The following is a 15,001-nucleotide window of genomic DNA, read 5'->3' as shown; positions in this document are numbered from 1 at the left end:
GAGATTGATATTTGGTAATTTCTTAAGACCTTTCCAGCTTTGACATTCCTTGGCTCTGCCTTACATTCCTTACAATGCCTTGACATTCCTTAGCTCTTTTCCTTTCAGTCAAGATTGATATTTTCATGAGATAATCATTTTACTATTACTTTTTGTAAATTACTTTGGTAAAATTTGTGTAAGTTCCTTCTTTTTGAAAAATATCTTCTAAGTAATAATTTTTGGGGTAAGAGCCAGATACGTTATTTTTCTTCCAAAATTAAGTTATGAAAGTAATAGAATACTATTATAGGCCTTTTAAAAAAACAGAAAAAAATACTCATCTTTCTATAAGCAGTTACTATTATCTACGTTATGACTTATTTCTTTTTCACTATCCATTCAGAATATTCTTGAAAAAACAGGTAGTTGAAATAGCTACCCAAATAGGTAGAAAGAATCTGGTATTATGAGTTGTGTAAAAAATAGAATCTTTTCTTTATTATATGATTCGTTTAGGAATTGAGCACAGATTCTTTGTCCTTTCTAGTGTTTGGTAAGATACGTAAAGTCGTTTATTTAAATTTTAATCTTTAAGTAGGTGTAGACATCATGTCATATATATCATTGCTAACAAATATGTACTTTAATAAAAACACATCTGTTTTCATTAACAGAGAGTTCTTGAATTAGAAAGTTCTTTGGAAAAAAGCTTGCAAGAAAATAAAAATCAATCAGAAGATTTAACTATTCATTTGGAAGCTGAAAAAAATAAGCACAATAAAGAAATTACAGTCATGGTTGAAAAACACAAGACAGAATTGGAAAGTCTGCAGCATCAGCAGGATAACCTTTGGACTGAAAAACTCCAAGTCTTAAAGCAACAGCATCAGACCGAAATGGAAAAACTGAGAGAAAAGTGTGAACAAGAAAAAGTAACATTGTTGAATGACAGAGAGGTTCTCTTTCAGGCCCACATAGAAGAGATGAATGAAAAGACTTTAGAAAAGCTTGATGTGAAGCAAACAGAATTGGAATCACTATCGTCTGAACTGTCAGAAGTATTAAAAGCCCGTGACAAGCTAGAAGAAGAACTTTCTGTACTAAAGGATCAAGCAGATAGAGTGAAGCGGGAATTAGAGGCCAAGCTGGATGAACAGAAAAGTCATCACCAGCAACAGGTTGACAACATCATTAAAGAACAAGAGATGTCTATCCAGAGAACTGAGAAGGCATTAAAAGATGAAATTAACCAACTTGGGCTTCTTCTGAAGGAAAAGGACAAGCATTTAAAAGAGCATCAGGCTCATGTGGAGAATTTAGAGGCAGATATTAAAAGGTCTGAAGGGGAGCTCCAGCAGGCGTCTGCTAAGCTGGAGCTCTTTCAGTCACTGCAGAGCACCACGCGTGAGCAGGTAGAAACATACGAGGAGCAGTTGGCCCAGTTGCAGCAGAAGTTGTTGGATTCGGAAACAGAAAGAATTCTTCTTACCAAACAGGTAGCTGAAGTAGACATTCAAAAGAAAGATGTTTGTGCTGAGTTAGATGCTCACAAAATCAAGGTACAGGACTTAATGCAGCAACTTGAAAAACAGCATAGTGAAATGGAAGAAAAAGTAAAATCTTTAACCCAACACTATGAGTCCCAACTTAAAGATAATATAGAGCAGGAACAGACAAAGCAACTCTTAATGGAAAAGGAAAATGTAATTTTACAAATGAGGGAAGGACAGAGCAAAGAAATTGAAATACTCAAACAGAAATTATCAGCCAAGGAGGACAGTATTCGTGTTTTGCAAGAGGAGTATGAAACCAAATTTAAAAATCAGGAGAAAAAGGTAGAAAAAATTACGCAGAAAGCAAAGGAGATGCAAGAAACGTTAAAGAAGAAACTGTTGGATCAGGAAGCCAAACTTAAGAAAGAGCTCGAAAATACTGCTCTGGAGCTCAGTCAGAAAGAAAAACAGTTCAATGCGAAAATTTTGGAAATGGCACAGGCTAACTCAGCTGGAATCAATGATGCAGTGTCAAGATTGGAGACAAACCAAAAGGAGCAAATAGAAAGTCTTACTGAGGTGCACAGGAGAGAACTCAATGATGTCATAGCAGTCTGGGAGCAGAAACTTAACCAGCAAGCTGAAGAACTTCAGGAAAAACATGAAATCCAGTTACAGGAAAAAGAACAAGAGGTAGCAGAACTGAAGCAAAAGATCCTCATATTTGGGTGTGAAAAAGAAGAGATGAACAAGGAAATGGCATGGCTGAAGGAAGAAGGTGCTAAGCAGGATGCAGTGTTGAAGGAATTACAGGAACAGTTAAACCACGTGGTTTCTGTCTCACAGAATGAAGCTGAACTGAAAGCTGAACTTGAAAAGCTGGAGGTTGACCTGAATCACTCTCTGAAGGAAAACACTTTTCTTCAAGAGCATGTAGTTGAACTGAAGATGCTGGCAGAAAAAGATAAGCTTAAGGTCTCTGAGTTGACTGAGAAGCTGAAAACCACAGATGAAGAATTCCAGAGTTTGAAATCTTCACATGACAGAAATAAGAAAAGCCTAGAAGACAAAAGCTTAGAATTCAAAAAACTGTCCAAGGAGCTAGCAGTTCAGCTGGACATTTACTCCAAGAAAACGGAAGCCTTATTACAAGCTAAAACAAGTGAGCTCATCAACATTAGTAGCAGTAAAATTAATGCCATTCTCTCTAGGGTCTCCCATTGTCAACACCGCACAACTAAAGTTAAGGAGGCACTACTTAGTAAAACTTGCAAAGTTTCTGAATTAGAAGCACAACTGAGACAGCTAACAGAAGAGCAGTACACACTAAATAGTTCTTTACAACATGCTACACATCAGTTGGAAGAAAAAGAAAGTCAGATTAAGAGCATGAAGGCCGATATTGAAGGTCTTGTGACAGAAAAAGAAGCCTTACAGAAGGAAGGAGGAAATCAGCAACAGGCTGCCTCAGAAAAGGAGTCTTGCATCACTCAGTTGAAGAAGGAGTTATCAGAAAACATCAACGCTGTCACCTCGATGAAAGAAGAGCTTAAAGAAAAAAAAGCTGAGATCAGCAGTCTTAGTAAACAACTAACTGATATGAGCACTCAACTTCAGAATAGCATCAGCCTAACCGAAAAAGAAGCAGCCATTTCATTACTAAGTAAGCAACATGATGAAGCGCAACAGGAATTGCTGGATCAGGTGCGAGATTTATCCTTGAGAGTTGAAACTCTGAGTAAGGAGAAAACTTCTGCTCTTGAACAGGCCAACAAATTCTCAGAATGGAAGAAGAAAGCACAGTCAAGATTTACACAATATCAAAATACTAGTAAAGAATTGCAGATGCAGCTTGAGTTAAAAACAAAGGAAACCAATGAAAAGGATGAGCAGATAACTTTACTGAAGGAGGACCTTGATCAGCAAAAGAAGAGATTTGAATATTTAAAGGGGGAAGTGGAAGATAAGAAGAGCAAGATGGAGAAAAAGGAACGTAATTTACAGACGGAGTTAAAAACTCAAACAGCAAGAATTGTGGAATTAGAGGAGCATGTTACTCAAAAAACAATTGAAATTGAGTCCTTAAATGAAGTTCTTAAAAATTACAATCAACAAAAGGATATCGAACGGAAAGAAATGATTCAGAAACTTCACCACATTCAAGAGTTAGGAGAAGAAAAGGACAACAGGGTTAAAGAGGCTGAAGAAAAAGTCTTAAGCCTTGAAAAGCAAGCATCTTCCATGAAATCTGAACTTGAATCTATGAAGAAAGAATTGGAACATGTGAATTCAATTGCGAAAAGCAAAGAAGAGGAGTTAAAGGCATTGGAAGATAGACTTGAGTTAGAAAGTGCTGCAAAATTAGGGGAACTGAAGAAAAAAGCTGAACAAAAAATTGCTGCCATCAAGAAGCAGTTGTTATCTCAAATGGAAGAGAAAGAACAGCAGTATAGAAGAGACAGAGAAAGCCATCTGAGTGAGCTAAATACAAAATTGCAGGAAAGAGAGAAGGAAATTCACGTCTTGGAAGAAAAACTTAAGTCGGTGGGAAGTTCACCACAATCAGAAACATCAGTTGCACCCAGATCGGCAGAAAATGAAGCAGCATGTACTGAGCAAGAAGAAGCAGATTCCCAAGGCTGTGTGCAGAAGGCATGTGAAGAACAAATCCATGTTTTACAAAGAAATTTAATTGAAAAGGAAAAGCTATTGCAGAGGCTAGAGCAGGAAAAAGAAGACACAATTTCTTCTCATTCTGAAATGCAGTGCAAATACCAGGAGCTCTTAATAAAGACAGAACAGGCTGAAGCAAAGCAACACGAGGATCAAGTGATGATAAAGCATCTTCAAGAAGAACTTGAAGAAAAAAACAAATACTCCTTGTTAGTATCCCATCATGTGGAAGAAGAGGGAGATAAAAATAACATAGGGGCAAAGCAGAACTTGGAGAATGTGGTTGATGGTGTCCAGAAAGCCCTCCAGGAGAAGGACTTGACCTGTCAGATCTTGGAGCAAAAGATAAAAGAGCTGGATTCCTGCTTATTGAGAGAGAGGGAAGGACATAGAGTTGAAATTGAAGCGTTGACCTCAAAACTTGAAAGATTACAGGCTCTACAACAACAGATGGATGGAAAAAGTAAACCCATGGAAGTTTTGGAAGAAAGTGCTGAAGAAAAGTCCAAATCTCCTGTGGTCCAACCCAGCTTGCTTCGTAACATGGAGGCTGAGCACAATGACCTGGAGTTTCAATTGGCAGGGGCGGAGCAGGAGCAGCAGAAGCTGAGCCAGGAGGTGGTTAAGCTGCAGAAAGATCTTCGAATGTTGCGGAAGGAACATCAGCAAGAACTGGATATAATAAAGAAAGAGTATGAACAAGAAATGGAAGAGAAAATCAAGTAAGTTTTTTTCAGTATGAATATTTTTAAGGCAGTCCTCCTTAATGAAATCTCTCTTTTTTGTGTCTAATACAGTTAAGTTTCACAACCTAAATTTGTTAGTATCGAACATAAATATAATAAGTTAAATACCGAAGAGAAATAAAAACAATTTAAGGCAAGAGGCAGTGTTATTCATCAGTTTAAGGGGAAAAAAACCTTTTCTTGCCTATGAGATCATGGTTATTAGGTACATATCCCAGTAATTATATTTAAAATTATTTTTATATTGTTATTATATAACATAGATGTGTATGGTGAAAAATTTTAAGTCGAAAGTAAAAATTCTCAAATCCTCAGGACCATTCCCTACAGTTAATCATAATTTACTTACCCTTCCAGAAGTTTTCTGTGCCTGGAGACATGCACACGCACATGCACGTGGATGCACACTCCCTTAAAAATGGTTGATATTGGTGAGGTCATACTATATACACTGTCATGAAGACCAGGTAACTCTTTGCAGCTTGTTTTTTGTATGACAGCAGTTAGCTCTTCCTATTTTTGGTACTCAGACAGGAGCAGGAAGATCTTGAGTTGAAGCACAATTCCACACTAAAACATCTGATGAGGGAGTTTCATACACAGCTGGCACAAAAGGAACAGGAGCTGGAAATGACCATAAAAGAGACCATTGGTAAGTAAACTTTTAAATTCAATAAAAAAACAAATCAGAATCAGCAGAGACTATTTATAATTTAAGCTTATTCTTTTCACACTGTGTTAAGTGCTTAAAGTAATTATAAACTGGAGAAAAAAATGATTCTTGCCCAAGAAAGTTCTCTGATGGGAAACTGTGCTGCCTGAAAGTGGCTTGCCTGTCAGTGGGGAGGAGCAGGTGGAAGAACCTGAAAGCATTACCTGATTAATTACCTAATGAAGACGCTTCTGCTCCGTGAGAAGGGTACATTTGGTCAATTTGGTCAATTGATTTTAATCAAATTTAATTTGGAACAAGGGTTCTTACAGAAATTGGGATACAGATATTAATTCTTAACCTAATGTGTTTTCTTGTATGTGTCCATTTTTTATTTATTAGATAAAGCCCAGGAAGTGGAGGCTGAACTTTTGGAAAGCCATCAGGAGGAGACAAATCAGTTATATAAGAAAATTGTAGAGAAAGAAGATGATCTAAAAAGAACAGCCAAAAGATACGAAGAAATCCTTGATGTACCTTATTTTCTCTCTCTTGAAATTTAGCTGTAATAGATTTAATGGTAGTGCTAAAGAAGATTGGCTGTCAGATTTCCTGTTTTTTCTAGTGTAGAGGGGTTTTTTTGGGGGGGGTTTCAATATTATTCAAATTAGTATTTCTCTACTGTTTGCAGATTTATAAGGAGTCTAATTGATTTCTGCTAGGATTGTAGTTTTCTGATCAGTTTCTGCTAACCAGGCATATAGGCCACTTGAAGCAACAGTGAGTTAGTAAGGGCAAGAATGGATTCTCTTCTATGTCTTTCTCCCAAATTCAGACCAAATTGTGAGAGCACCAGACTAAGAATTGAGAGCTTGTGCTTGGGACAGGTAGTGTGTGTATGAGCTTTAGCTGGGAACTTTCCAGGAGGGCCAGTTAACTTTATTTCATCCCTACCCAATTTGCATAGGTTTTGTTGCTCTCAAGGGAGAAAAAAAGATAGAAAAAAAAAAAAAAAAAGGAATACATCGGCCAAATCTTTTATATGTAGTTTGGAAGCTAAATTCAATGTACTTATTCTTCTAGTGGTGGATTAGTATTGTCATTTTTGTGTATGAAGATAAGCCATGAATGCTAGTGAGTATTTGGACTGCAGAACATTTTTTAATGTAAAGCAGTGTAAATTATTCTTTGCTGGATTGCAGATTCTTTTTTTTTATATATATATTTATTTATTTATTTATTTTTGACTGCGTTGGGTCTTCATTGCTGCACGCAGGCTTTCTCTAGCTGCGGCGAGCAAGGGCTACTCTTCGTTGCGGTGTGCAGGCTTCTCATTGTGGTGGCTTCTCTTGTTGCGGAGCACAGGCTTTAGGCACTCGGGCTTCAGTAGTTGTAGCACGTGGGCTTCAGTAGTTGTGGCGCATGGGCTTAGTTGCTCCACAGCATGTGGGATCCTCCCAGACCAGGGCTTGAACCCGTGTCCCCTGCGTTGGCAGGCGGGTTCTTAACCAGTGTGCCACCAGGGAAACCCTGCAGATTCTTTAGTTACTGCAAGCCTTATTTCACTATGTGCTAAAAACCATTTGATGGTTAGGAATGTATAAATTAGAGAATCATGCCTCAGCTGACTATGGCAGCAGTAGAAGTCTGAGCCAGGAACAGATTCTAGTAGTAATTATTTTATTTTATTTTATTTTATTTTTTAAAGTTTTATTTATTTATTTATTTTTGGCTGCGTTGGGTCTTCGTTGCTGTGTGTGGACTTCCTCTAGTTGCGGCGAGCAGGGGCTACTCTTTGTTGCGGTGCGTGGGCTACTCTTCGTTGCGGTGCGTGGGCTTCTCATTGCGGTGGCTTCTCTTGTGGCAGAGCACAGGATCTAAGTGCGGGGACTTCAGTAGTTGTGGCACACGGGCTCAGTAGTTGTGGCTCACGGGCTCTAGAGCACAGGCTCAGTAGTTGTGGCACACAGATTTAGTTGCTCCGTGGCATGTGGGATCTTCCTGGACCAGGGCTTGAACCCATGTCCCCTGCATTGGCAGGCGGATTCTTAACCATTGCACCATCAGGGAAGTCCCAATTATTGTAAATGTATTTGAAAAAGCTGAAATTACCTGATACATAAATCTAAATGTTACCTTCGTGTAATTTTTGAGCTTTAGACCTCACTGTGAAGGAAAATTTGAACGATTTCACATTTTCCTATACTTCCCTAGAGTATATTATGCGAAGCTTTAAAAAAATACTGTTGTTTCTTGAATGCTTAGAGAATGTTGGGATTGGAAGATACATTACAGCTAGTTTAGGTTCATCTTCTATTTTTGTGTTTTTTGTGTGTGGCAGAAGCAGGAGAGTGAGTTCAGCATAGTCAAATGATCTCCCTAAAACTACACATGGCAAGTGGTAGAGCACTGATTCTTCATTAACTTCATATATTTTATAAAGGCTTCTCCCTAAGGAAAGAACTTGGATAGTTAAGTCAGGGAGCTTCGTTCACAGGGGATAAACTGTGTCACGGCTGTAGTGTTCCCTTTTGTGAACTACTTCTGTCTCTGAATGTGTGTATATGAGGGTGTGGAGGTAGTACACAGTACACTTTCCAAGGTCACAACAAGCCTCTGTAGGTGGAGGGGTGAGTGAACAGGGAGACAGGTAGCAGTTAATCTCTGGTATGGTTCCTCCTGGAAGATCTGCTGTTTATTAGAAAATAAATGGTCCTCCCAGCTTCAGGCTTGGAGTAAGTAGAGCAAGTGGGCAGGAAGTGGAGGGTGGGCCAGAGGACTCAGGTGGACTCTTCCCCAGGCCCCTTCCTGCGCCTTAGACCAGCACTGTCCATTAGAAATACAATGTAAGCCACAAACGGGATTTAAAATTTTCTGGTATCCACATTAAAAAAAAAAAAAAAGAATCAGCTGACTTTAATTTTGATAATAATGTTAGCTGACCCGTTATATCCAAGACATTATCATTGCAAGATGTAGTCAATATAAAAATGATATATGTATTAATTCTCTGAGATTCAGTGTGCTTCTACGTTGGCAGCCTGTCTCAGTTTGGATTAGTCACATTTCAAGTGCTTATAGCCAGAGTACAGGGTGGCCAGTGATTAAATCAGCAGTCCCCATCCAAACACCCCAAATATATACTCTGTCTTGAAGAGTTTTTTTAAAACAGCATATATTGCTAAAAGCGATATTACCAATTCTAGGTAAACACCATATTGCTTTGATTCTGAGACATATTCTTTTATCATTCTCCCATTTAAAATTTCCCAGATTTGGAGTTTTATATGGATTTGTATGTATTATGTAGTACTTTTTTTTCCCTCTGAAAAAGCTGTTATCAGATTGATGATTTGTCTTAATGATGACATTGTAGAATGCTATGTTTTTCTCATCCATTAAAATAATTCCATGATTTGTTAATAGCAAAGTGGAGCACAGAGACATTTTCATTTTCTTGCTTTCACTGTCTTAGCTCACATTCTTACCATTGCTTGGAGGAAACTGAGAACTTTGTCATCCTCGATTCATGCCTCCCATCTTCCTCAGCCCCTCACACATCCACATCCACACACTTTTTAGGACATGAAATCTGCTTATCTTCCCTGATTTCCTAGGCAGAGAAATCACCTTTCTCCTTTTAATTGTGGATCTCCAGCACATTCTCCAACATGTAACAGACTCTCAGCTGTACTGTTTCATTGACTCCCATTGCCCGTTCCTCTCCTCTTAACTCCACCGCTTCTGCCATGGTCTAGGCTGCTGTATTCCATTTGGTCTGGCCTACTGTATTAATTTCCTGCCTGGTCTCCTTGCTCTTGTTTTTTTTCCCCGTAAAGTATTCGTCTCTTCCTGTCAGAGTTATTGTCTATCTGGAAACAAAAGTGGGATCATATCCCTTCTCCTGAACACCTGCAGTGGCTTCCCTTGTCCCGGTGCCCCCATCCTCCGGGTCATTCTGTGGTCTAGCTGAGCTCAGCTTTAGCTCCTTCTTCCCTGTATTTCACCTCTGCTTACGCTTTTCCTGGTGCTTCAAGAGTACATTCTCACACTTCATGAGTTACTGCAGCTGTTGTCATCTCTTTTGGCAGTTTTCTTTAAAAGTTTTAAATTTATCTTGTATTCAGAAAAAAAAATTTGAATCAAATAAAAAAAAAGTATACTTGGAGAATGGTCTATCATGAGAATTGCATCCAAACTTTTCTCTGTATTCTACACCCTGTTCCCCTTCTCCCTCCACAGGTAACCATTAGTTTCTTATGTAATAATATTCCCGTGTTTCCTTATGCAAACAGAAACAAAAATGAAATATATTCTTGTTTTTTCCCTGTCCTACCCCAGAGTTAGCTTTTTAAATATGCTTTTCTGCATCATATTGTTTTCACTTAGTTTTTTTGAAACCCCTGAAAATAGAATTAATTGCACCTGTCTTCCTTTGGTACTTTATTACTTCACTTACGACATGTTACTTTTGTCATACATACATATGTGTGTAGGAATGTATTAATGTATCTGTCCTCTCCTCTAGACTATTAGCATCTTGTAGGCAGGGATCTTGCTGTTCATCTCTAGTCTTGAGGACCTAGCCAAATGCTTGGCACACACTAGACACTTGGTAAATTTGAAGGAAGTGACACCTGGTAGGGCAAAGGGAGCATTCATTCGGGGAGAGGGGCTGGTGACATCTGAAAGGAGTTGAGTCTCACAAGTAAGGGAGCTGACTGCCTTCGTCCCAACCTCAGAGCAGTCTCACTGGGAGGGAGTAGCTCCTACAGCTACATTAGATACCAAACTGGTTTCTTTTTGACATTTACTGTATTTTAGTGATTTGATTTTGGCATAATAGTCTTTAAAACATAACTTTCATGTATGTGCATAAATATTCAATTTAGTTTTTCTTACTGTTTTTCCTTCAGAGCAAGCAGTATTGCTTTCTTTCCCCCTTCAAGAAGACAGAAAGCTTTTACAAAGGAAGTTATAGAACTGTTTCTTAAATTAGAAACAACGCATCAAGGATTCTTTTCCAATTCTTAGAGGGCTTGCTTTCTATTGGTATCTCCCAGCTGTCAAAGGCAATGTCAGACATAGCTGATTACCATATCAGAATCTGGACCTAACTGAATAAGTAGCTGTAAGAGGTGATCCTTTCAAACAAGGCTAGACCACATTGACACAGACATCCACACAGGATATGTGACGGTAGAATAAAAACAGTAAGTAAACCAGGATTGCAGGCAGTTACAGATTTACAGTAGTTTCTGATCAGTGGTGTTTTAGGGGTGGAGGCTGGGTTAGAGTGCCTTAGTGGGCAGATGTTGAAGGAGGCTATTTACAAGAGACTTTGCTTATGTTGAGAGAAGGGGTTCGTTCTTTTTTAGTTGGTCTAAGTTTCATGACAAGTGGTATTTAAAGTTAGATTTTCGAGGTGTCTTATGGTTTGTTGCTTTATTTTGTGCCTTGGGGCCTCTTTTTGTTTTTGAGAATGATGTTTCTTGGTTCTGGCAAGTCAGCATCTGTTAAATCAGATAGCTGCTTGTGGCTGTTTTCCTGTTTAGTCTCTTACTTAGCAGACACTTGTCCTGTCTTCATTACTCAAATCTGATCAATATTCCAATGTCAAATGTTCTTTTAGCACAAAGGTTATTGCAAGATTTATAAGAGCAAGGAGAGGTCTGGACTGCTTTGTACAACAAATGATGGCAATTATCAAGACAAATGAAAAAATTTAAGGGTGGGCAACAGCCTTTTACCAGGGCAGTCAGAACAGAAGAGAGAATGATTTGTATGCCAAATTTTATAAAAAGGATTTTTGAACCAGTAAGTCATGTATTACTTTTGCAGCCCTGTCTGTTTTCTGCAAAGTTCAGGGCAAATGGATACATTACGTTAGTTACCAATACATTGGACAGTAATTTTTTTTCAAAAATAGATTTTAGTTGAACATTTTACTCCAAAGAACCACTGGTATGGTTTGCAGGCAGATGTGAAGGGGACGTACAGGTTTGCTAACTAGGACAAAGAACCATCTTGATTTGTGCAGCCCTTCCCAAGGGGCTGAGAAAAAACCTCCACAACTTCTTGTGATCAGTAAGTTGCCAGCTGGTTGAGCAGTGCTTTGCATAAAACTAGTTTATATTGGGTATTTTCTGGAAATCAAATGCTAGTGTAGAAAAGACCAAAGTCTTAAAACAGAGATTCTGTTTTACAGTTCTGTCACAACGCTGTTATACACCTAAGTGTTGCTTAAACCTTGGAACCCTAGTTTAAGGGGAAAGAAACAGCTTGATGAGCTTTATGGGGTGGGGGCAGGAGGACTGAGGGTGGGAAAAGTCATCCTAGGAAGAGTGAGCAGGGCTTCCCTGGTGGCGCAGTGGTTGAGAATCTGCCTGCCAATGCAGGGGACACGGGTTCGAGCCCTGGTCTGGGAAGATCCCACATGCCGCGGAGCAACTGGGCCCGTGAGCCACAACTACTGAGCCTGAGCGTCTGGAGCCTCTGCTCCGCAACAAGAGAGGCCGCGATAGTGAGAGGCCCGCGCACCGCAATGAAGAGTGGCCCCCACTCACCGCAACTGGAGAAAGCCCTCACACAGAAACGAAGACCCAACACAGCCAAAAATAAAAATTAAAATTAAAAAAAAAAAAAAAAAGTGAGCAGCTTTAAAAAGGACTTGGAGTTAAAAGTGGGGCATGAAGGAAGGTGTTTAGAGCACAGTAATGAATTACAGTAAAAACAGTGGTTTGTGTTTCCAAAAATGTGTAGGTGTTGGTTTCTCCTACAAAGGTAGTTTTCTCTAGATCATGTTGCCTCTTTACTGCATACTTTTTGATGTTTGTTAATATTTTTTTTATTCTAAAGGCTCGTGAAGAAGAAATGACTGCAAAAGTAATAGATCTACAGACTCAACTTGAGGAGCTGCAGAAGAAATACCAGCAAAGACTAGAGCAGGAGGAGAACCCTGGCAATGATAACGTGAGGGGAACTGGACTTGGCTCCATACATTCCTTGAAAACATTGTCGTTTTCATTGGCTCGCCTACCAGCATGCCTACCTACCTCATCTAATCCTAACAAAAGCCTTTCAAGAGGGAGATTCCTGCCTCTCTTTCATAGACAGTGAAACTGAGGTTCAAAGAAGTTAAATAAAATGTTGAAGCTCACACAGTAAATATTCTGTTGGGAATATAAACCCAATCTTCCAGACTTCAGAGCCTAGGGCGTTTCTGTGATACCAGTGCTTCTCAGTCTTTCCCGTGGAAAGAACAGCAGAGGAGAGTTAACCTCATAGCCCTGGGGCAGAGCCAAAAATGGTCCATAGAAAGTATGATAATTTTAGATTTTTATATTTTGAGCTAAGAATTCATATAAATTTTACATTCTCTATAACAGCAGTCCCCAACCTTTTTGGCACCAGGGACTGGTTTTGTGGAAGACAGTTTTTCCGTGGGGTGGGGGTGGGGTGGGGGGAGGATGGTTCAGGCGGTAATGTGAGTGATGGGGAGTGGCAGATGAAGCTTTGCTTGCTCACCTCCTGCTGTGAGGCCTGGTTCCTAAGAGGCCGTGGACGGGTCAACGACCCGGGGGTTGGGGACCCCTGCTTTATAATATATCTTTATTTGTAGTCACATAAAAATGTTTTTAGTTATATACCTTTGAGAAAAACAATGTCTGCTTTTCTCCTTGGTTAATGGACCAGTTGTAGATGCAATGGGATTATTTTGGAAAATTGCACTGAATTCAAAGAGATCTGGAACTCCATATCCAGGCTTTTTTTTTCTTTCTTTCTTTTTTTAATAATCCCAATCTTTAAGTAAAAATGATGCTATGAAAGGCCATGTTTACCTTGTGGCTTCCTGTCCTGCTGTGCACCCCAACAAGTGCACACCCGCAGGGCTTGTGGGCCCCCATTCAAGAATCCGGGCAGTGTACCGTTGTATGTCTAAAATGTTCTCACTCATTCCATTATGGTCTTCATAGCTCTGTCATGAGGGTCTTGGGAAAGGTGGACACATTCATGGCTTCATCCTTTAGTTATAGAGGATTCATTAGAGAAGTCAGTGACCAGATAGCAATTTTCTAGACAACCAATTACATGGATCACTTTTCCAAAATGGAGAGAAGAGGACTTTATAAAAGGCTTTGCTATGCTGTGCTGCTTGGTACATATATCTTGATTATTAGCAATGAGCAAAGCTGAGTAGACTCTCTCTTTCTTTACTAGCTACCAAGTTAGTTCTATTGTTTTAGTTTTGTTTTTTTTTTTTTGCCATTTGGTCACAATATGAATATACTTGGTGCTATTAAATGTTGCTTCCTATGAGCCAAATAAGTGTATTCTACTCTGTAACATGTTCTTTTCCTTAGTATCAAATTAAGTATTAATGTTGCATAAAGTGGCACTGAGGCCTGTGTCAAGATGCCATAGAGTATTGAAACATTATGAAATTAATATTCAGGAGGTCTTTTGAGTCCTTTACCTTGTAGCATAAGAAAGGAGAAACTATCCTTAACTTTTATTTGTACTCTAAAAAATATTTTTCTATTTTATTCTTTATGAATTTTTATTCTTTTCCTTTTTGAGCATCTTTTGGTGCTTCTGGGATATCTTGAACTACATGTCAGTGTTGAGTTCAATGAAGAATAATTTGTGATTATTGTGTAGAGTGGATTCCCAGAAATGGTCCTTTAGAATTTTCCCTAAAGGGCCCATATGCTATAAATAGATGTTAATATGTTTAATTTTTTGAAATTGCACAAATAATAGATTAATATATTCTTGTTAAAAAAAAAAAAGTCAGATAATACAGAAGTATATAGATAAACCCTTCCTGGTGGGTACCTCCTTTTCCCAAGTGGTAATCATTGTTAGGAGTTTGGTGGGTGACCTTCCAGTCATTTTTCTTTGTGTTTACCTATCTTTATGTATATTTACATTTTAATAGTTTGTATAGCAACATAGACCAGGTTTAAAAGCAAATATTTAAAGTTGTCTCATCTCAAATCTAACCACTCTCTTAAGACTGTAACACTAAATTTTTGTTTCCTTGTAATTTCATATTGCTCTATTTTATTATTTCTTGTAGATTTTATTATAGGCACTAATTTTTTTTTTCTTTTCCATTTTTAGGTAACAATTATGGAGCTACAGGTAAGACTAGTTTTTCATTGAATTTGAGTGAAGGTAGTCCATTTTCAGGAGCATTCTGTACTTTAGGTTAAAACATAAAGAGACTTGTTCTCAGGAAAAATTTACCAAGCAGTATAGAAATGTGTCCAGGCAATGATGACACCCATATGCATCTCAGATCTGACTTCTTGTTCTTTCAGACACAACTAGCACAGAAGACTACTCTAATCAGTGATTCAAAGTTGAAAGAGCAAGAGTTCAGAGAACAGGTACAGGTCTAATTGGTGCCTTTTATTTTGAGATGACTTCCTTGATTTCTGTTCGTATGT

General features: G+C 38.6%; 1 protein-coding gene across 6 annotated transcripts in view; it reads left to right on the top strand.

Moving 5' to 3' along the window:
- Positions 1-15,001, top strand: part of GOLGA4 (golgin A4) — a 113,713-nt gene that overhangs the window by 77,571 nt on the left and 21,141 nt on the right. For 5 of the 6 annotated variants that reach the window (XR_014232866.1, XR_014232867.1, XR_014232868.1 and 2 more), the window contains 6 exons: positions 657-4,870; positions 5,425-5,546; positions 5,949-6,079; positions 12,405-12,518; positions 14,673-14,693; positions 14,873-14,941. Coding sequence is in view for 3 of the 6 variants with exons in the window: in XM_082348283.1 (XP_082204409.1) it covers positions 657-4,870; positions 5,425-5,546; positions 5,949-6,079; positions 12,405-12,518; positions 14,673-14,693; positions 14,873-14,941 (4,671 nt within the window). In the remaining 3 variants the exon portion in view is untranslated. Of the gene's footprint in view, positions 1-656; positions 4,871-5,251; positions 5,400-5,424; positions 5,547-5,948; positions 6,080-12,404; positions 12,519-14,672; positions 14,694-14,872; positions 14,942-15,001 lie in introns of those variants that run through there. The other variant, XM_082348284.1, reaches the window with a different exon arrangement.

The sequence above is a fragment of the Balaenoptera borealis genome (genome assembly GCF_965194805.1).
Source record: "Balaenoptera borealis genome assembly, chromosome: 12".
NCBI lineage: Eukaryota > Metazoa > Chordata > Mammalia > Artiodactyla > Balaenopteridae > Balaenoptera > Balaenoptera borealis.
Note: the sequence above shows the minus strand (reverse complement) of the source record. Positions and strands in the feature narration are given on the sequence as shown.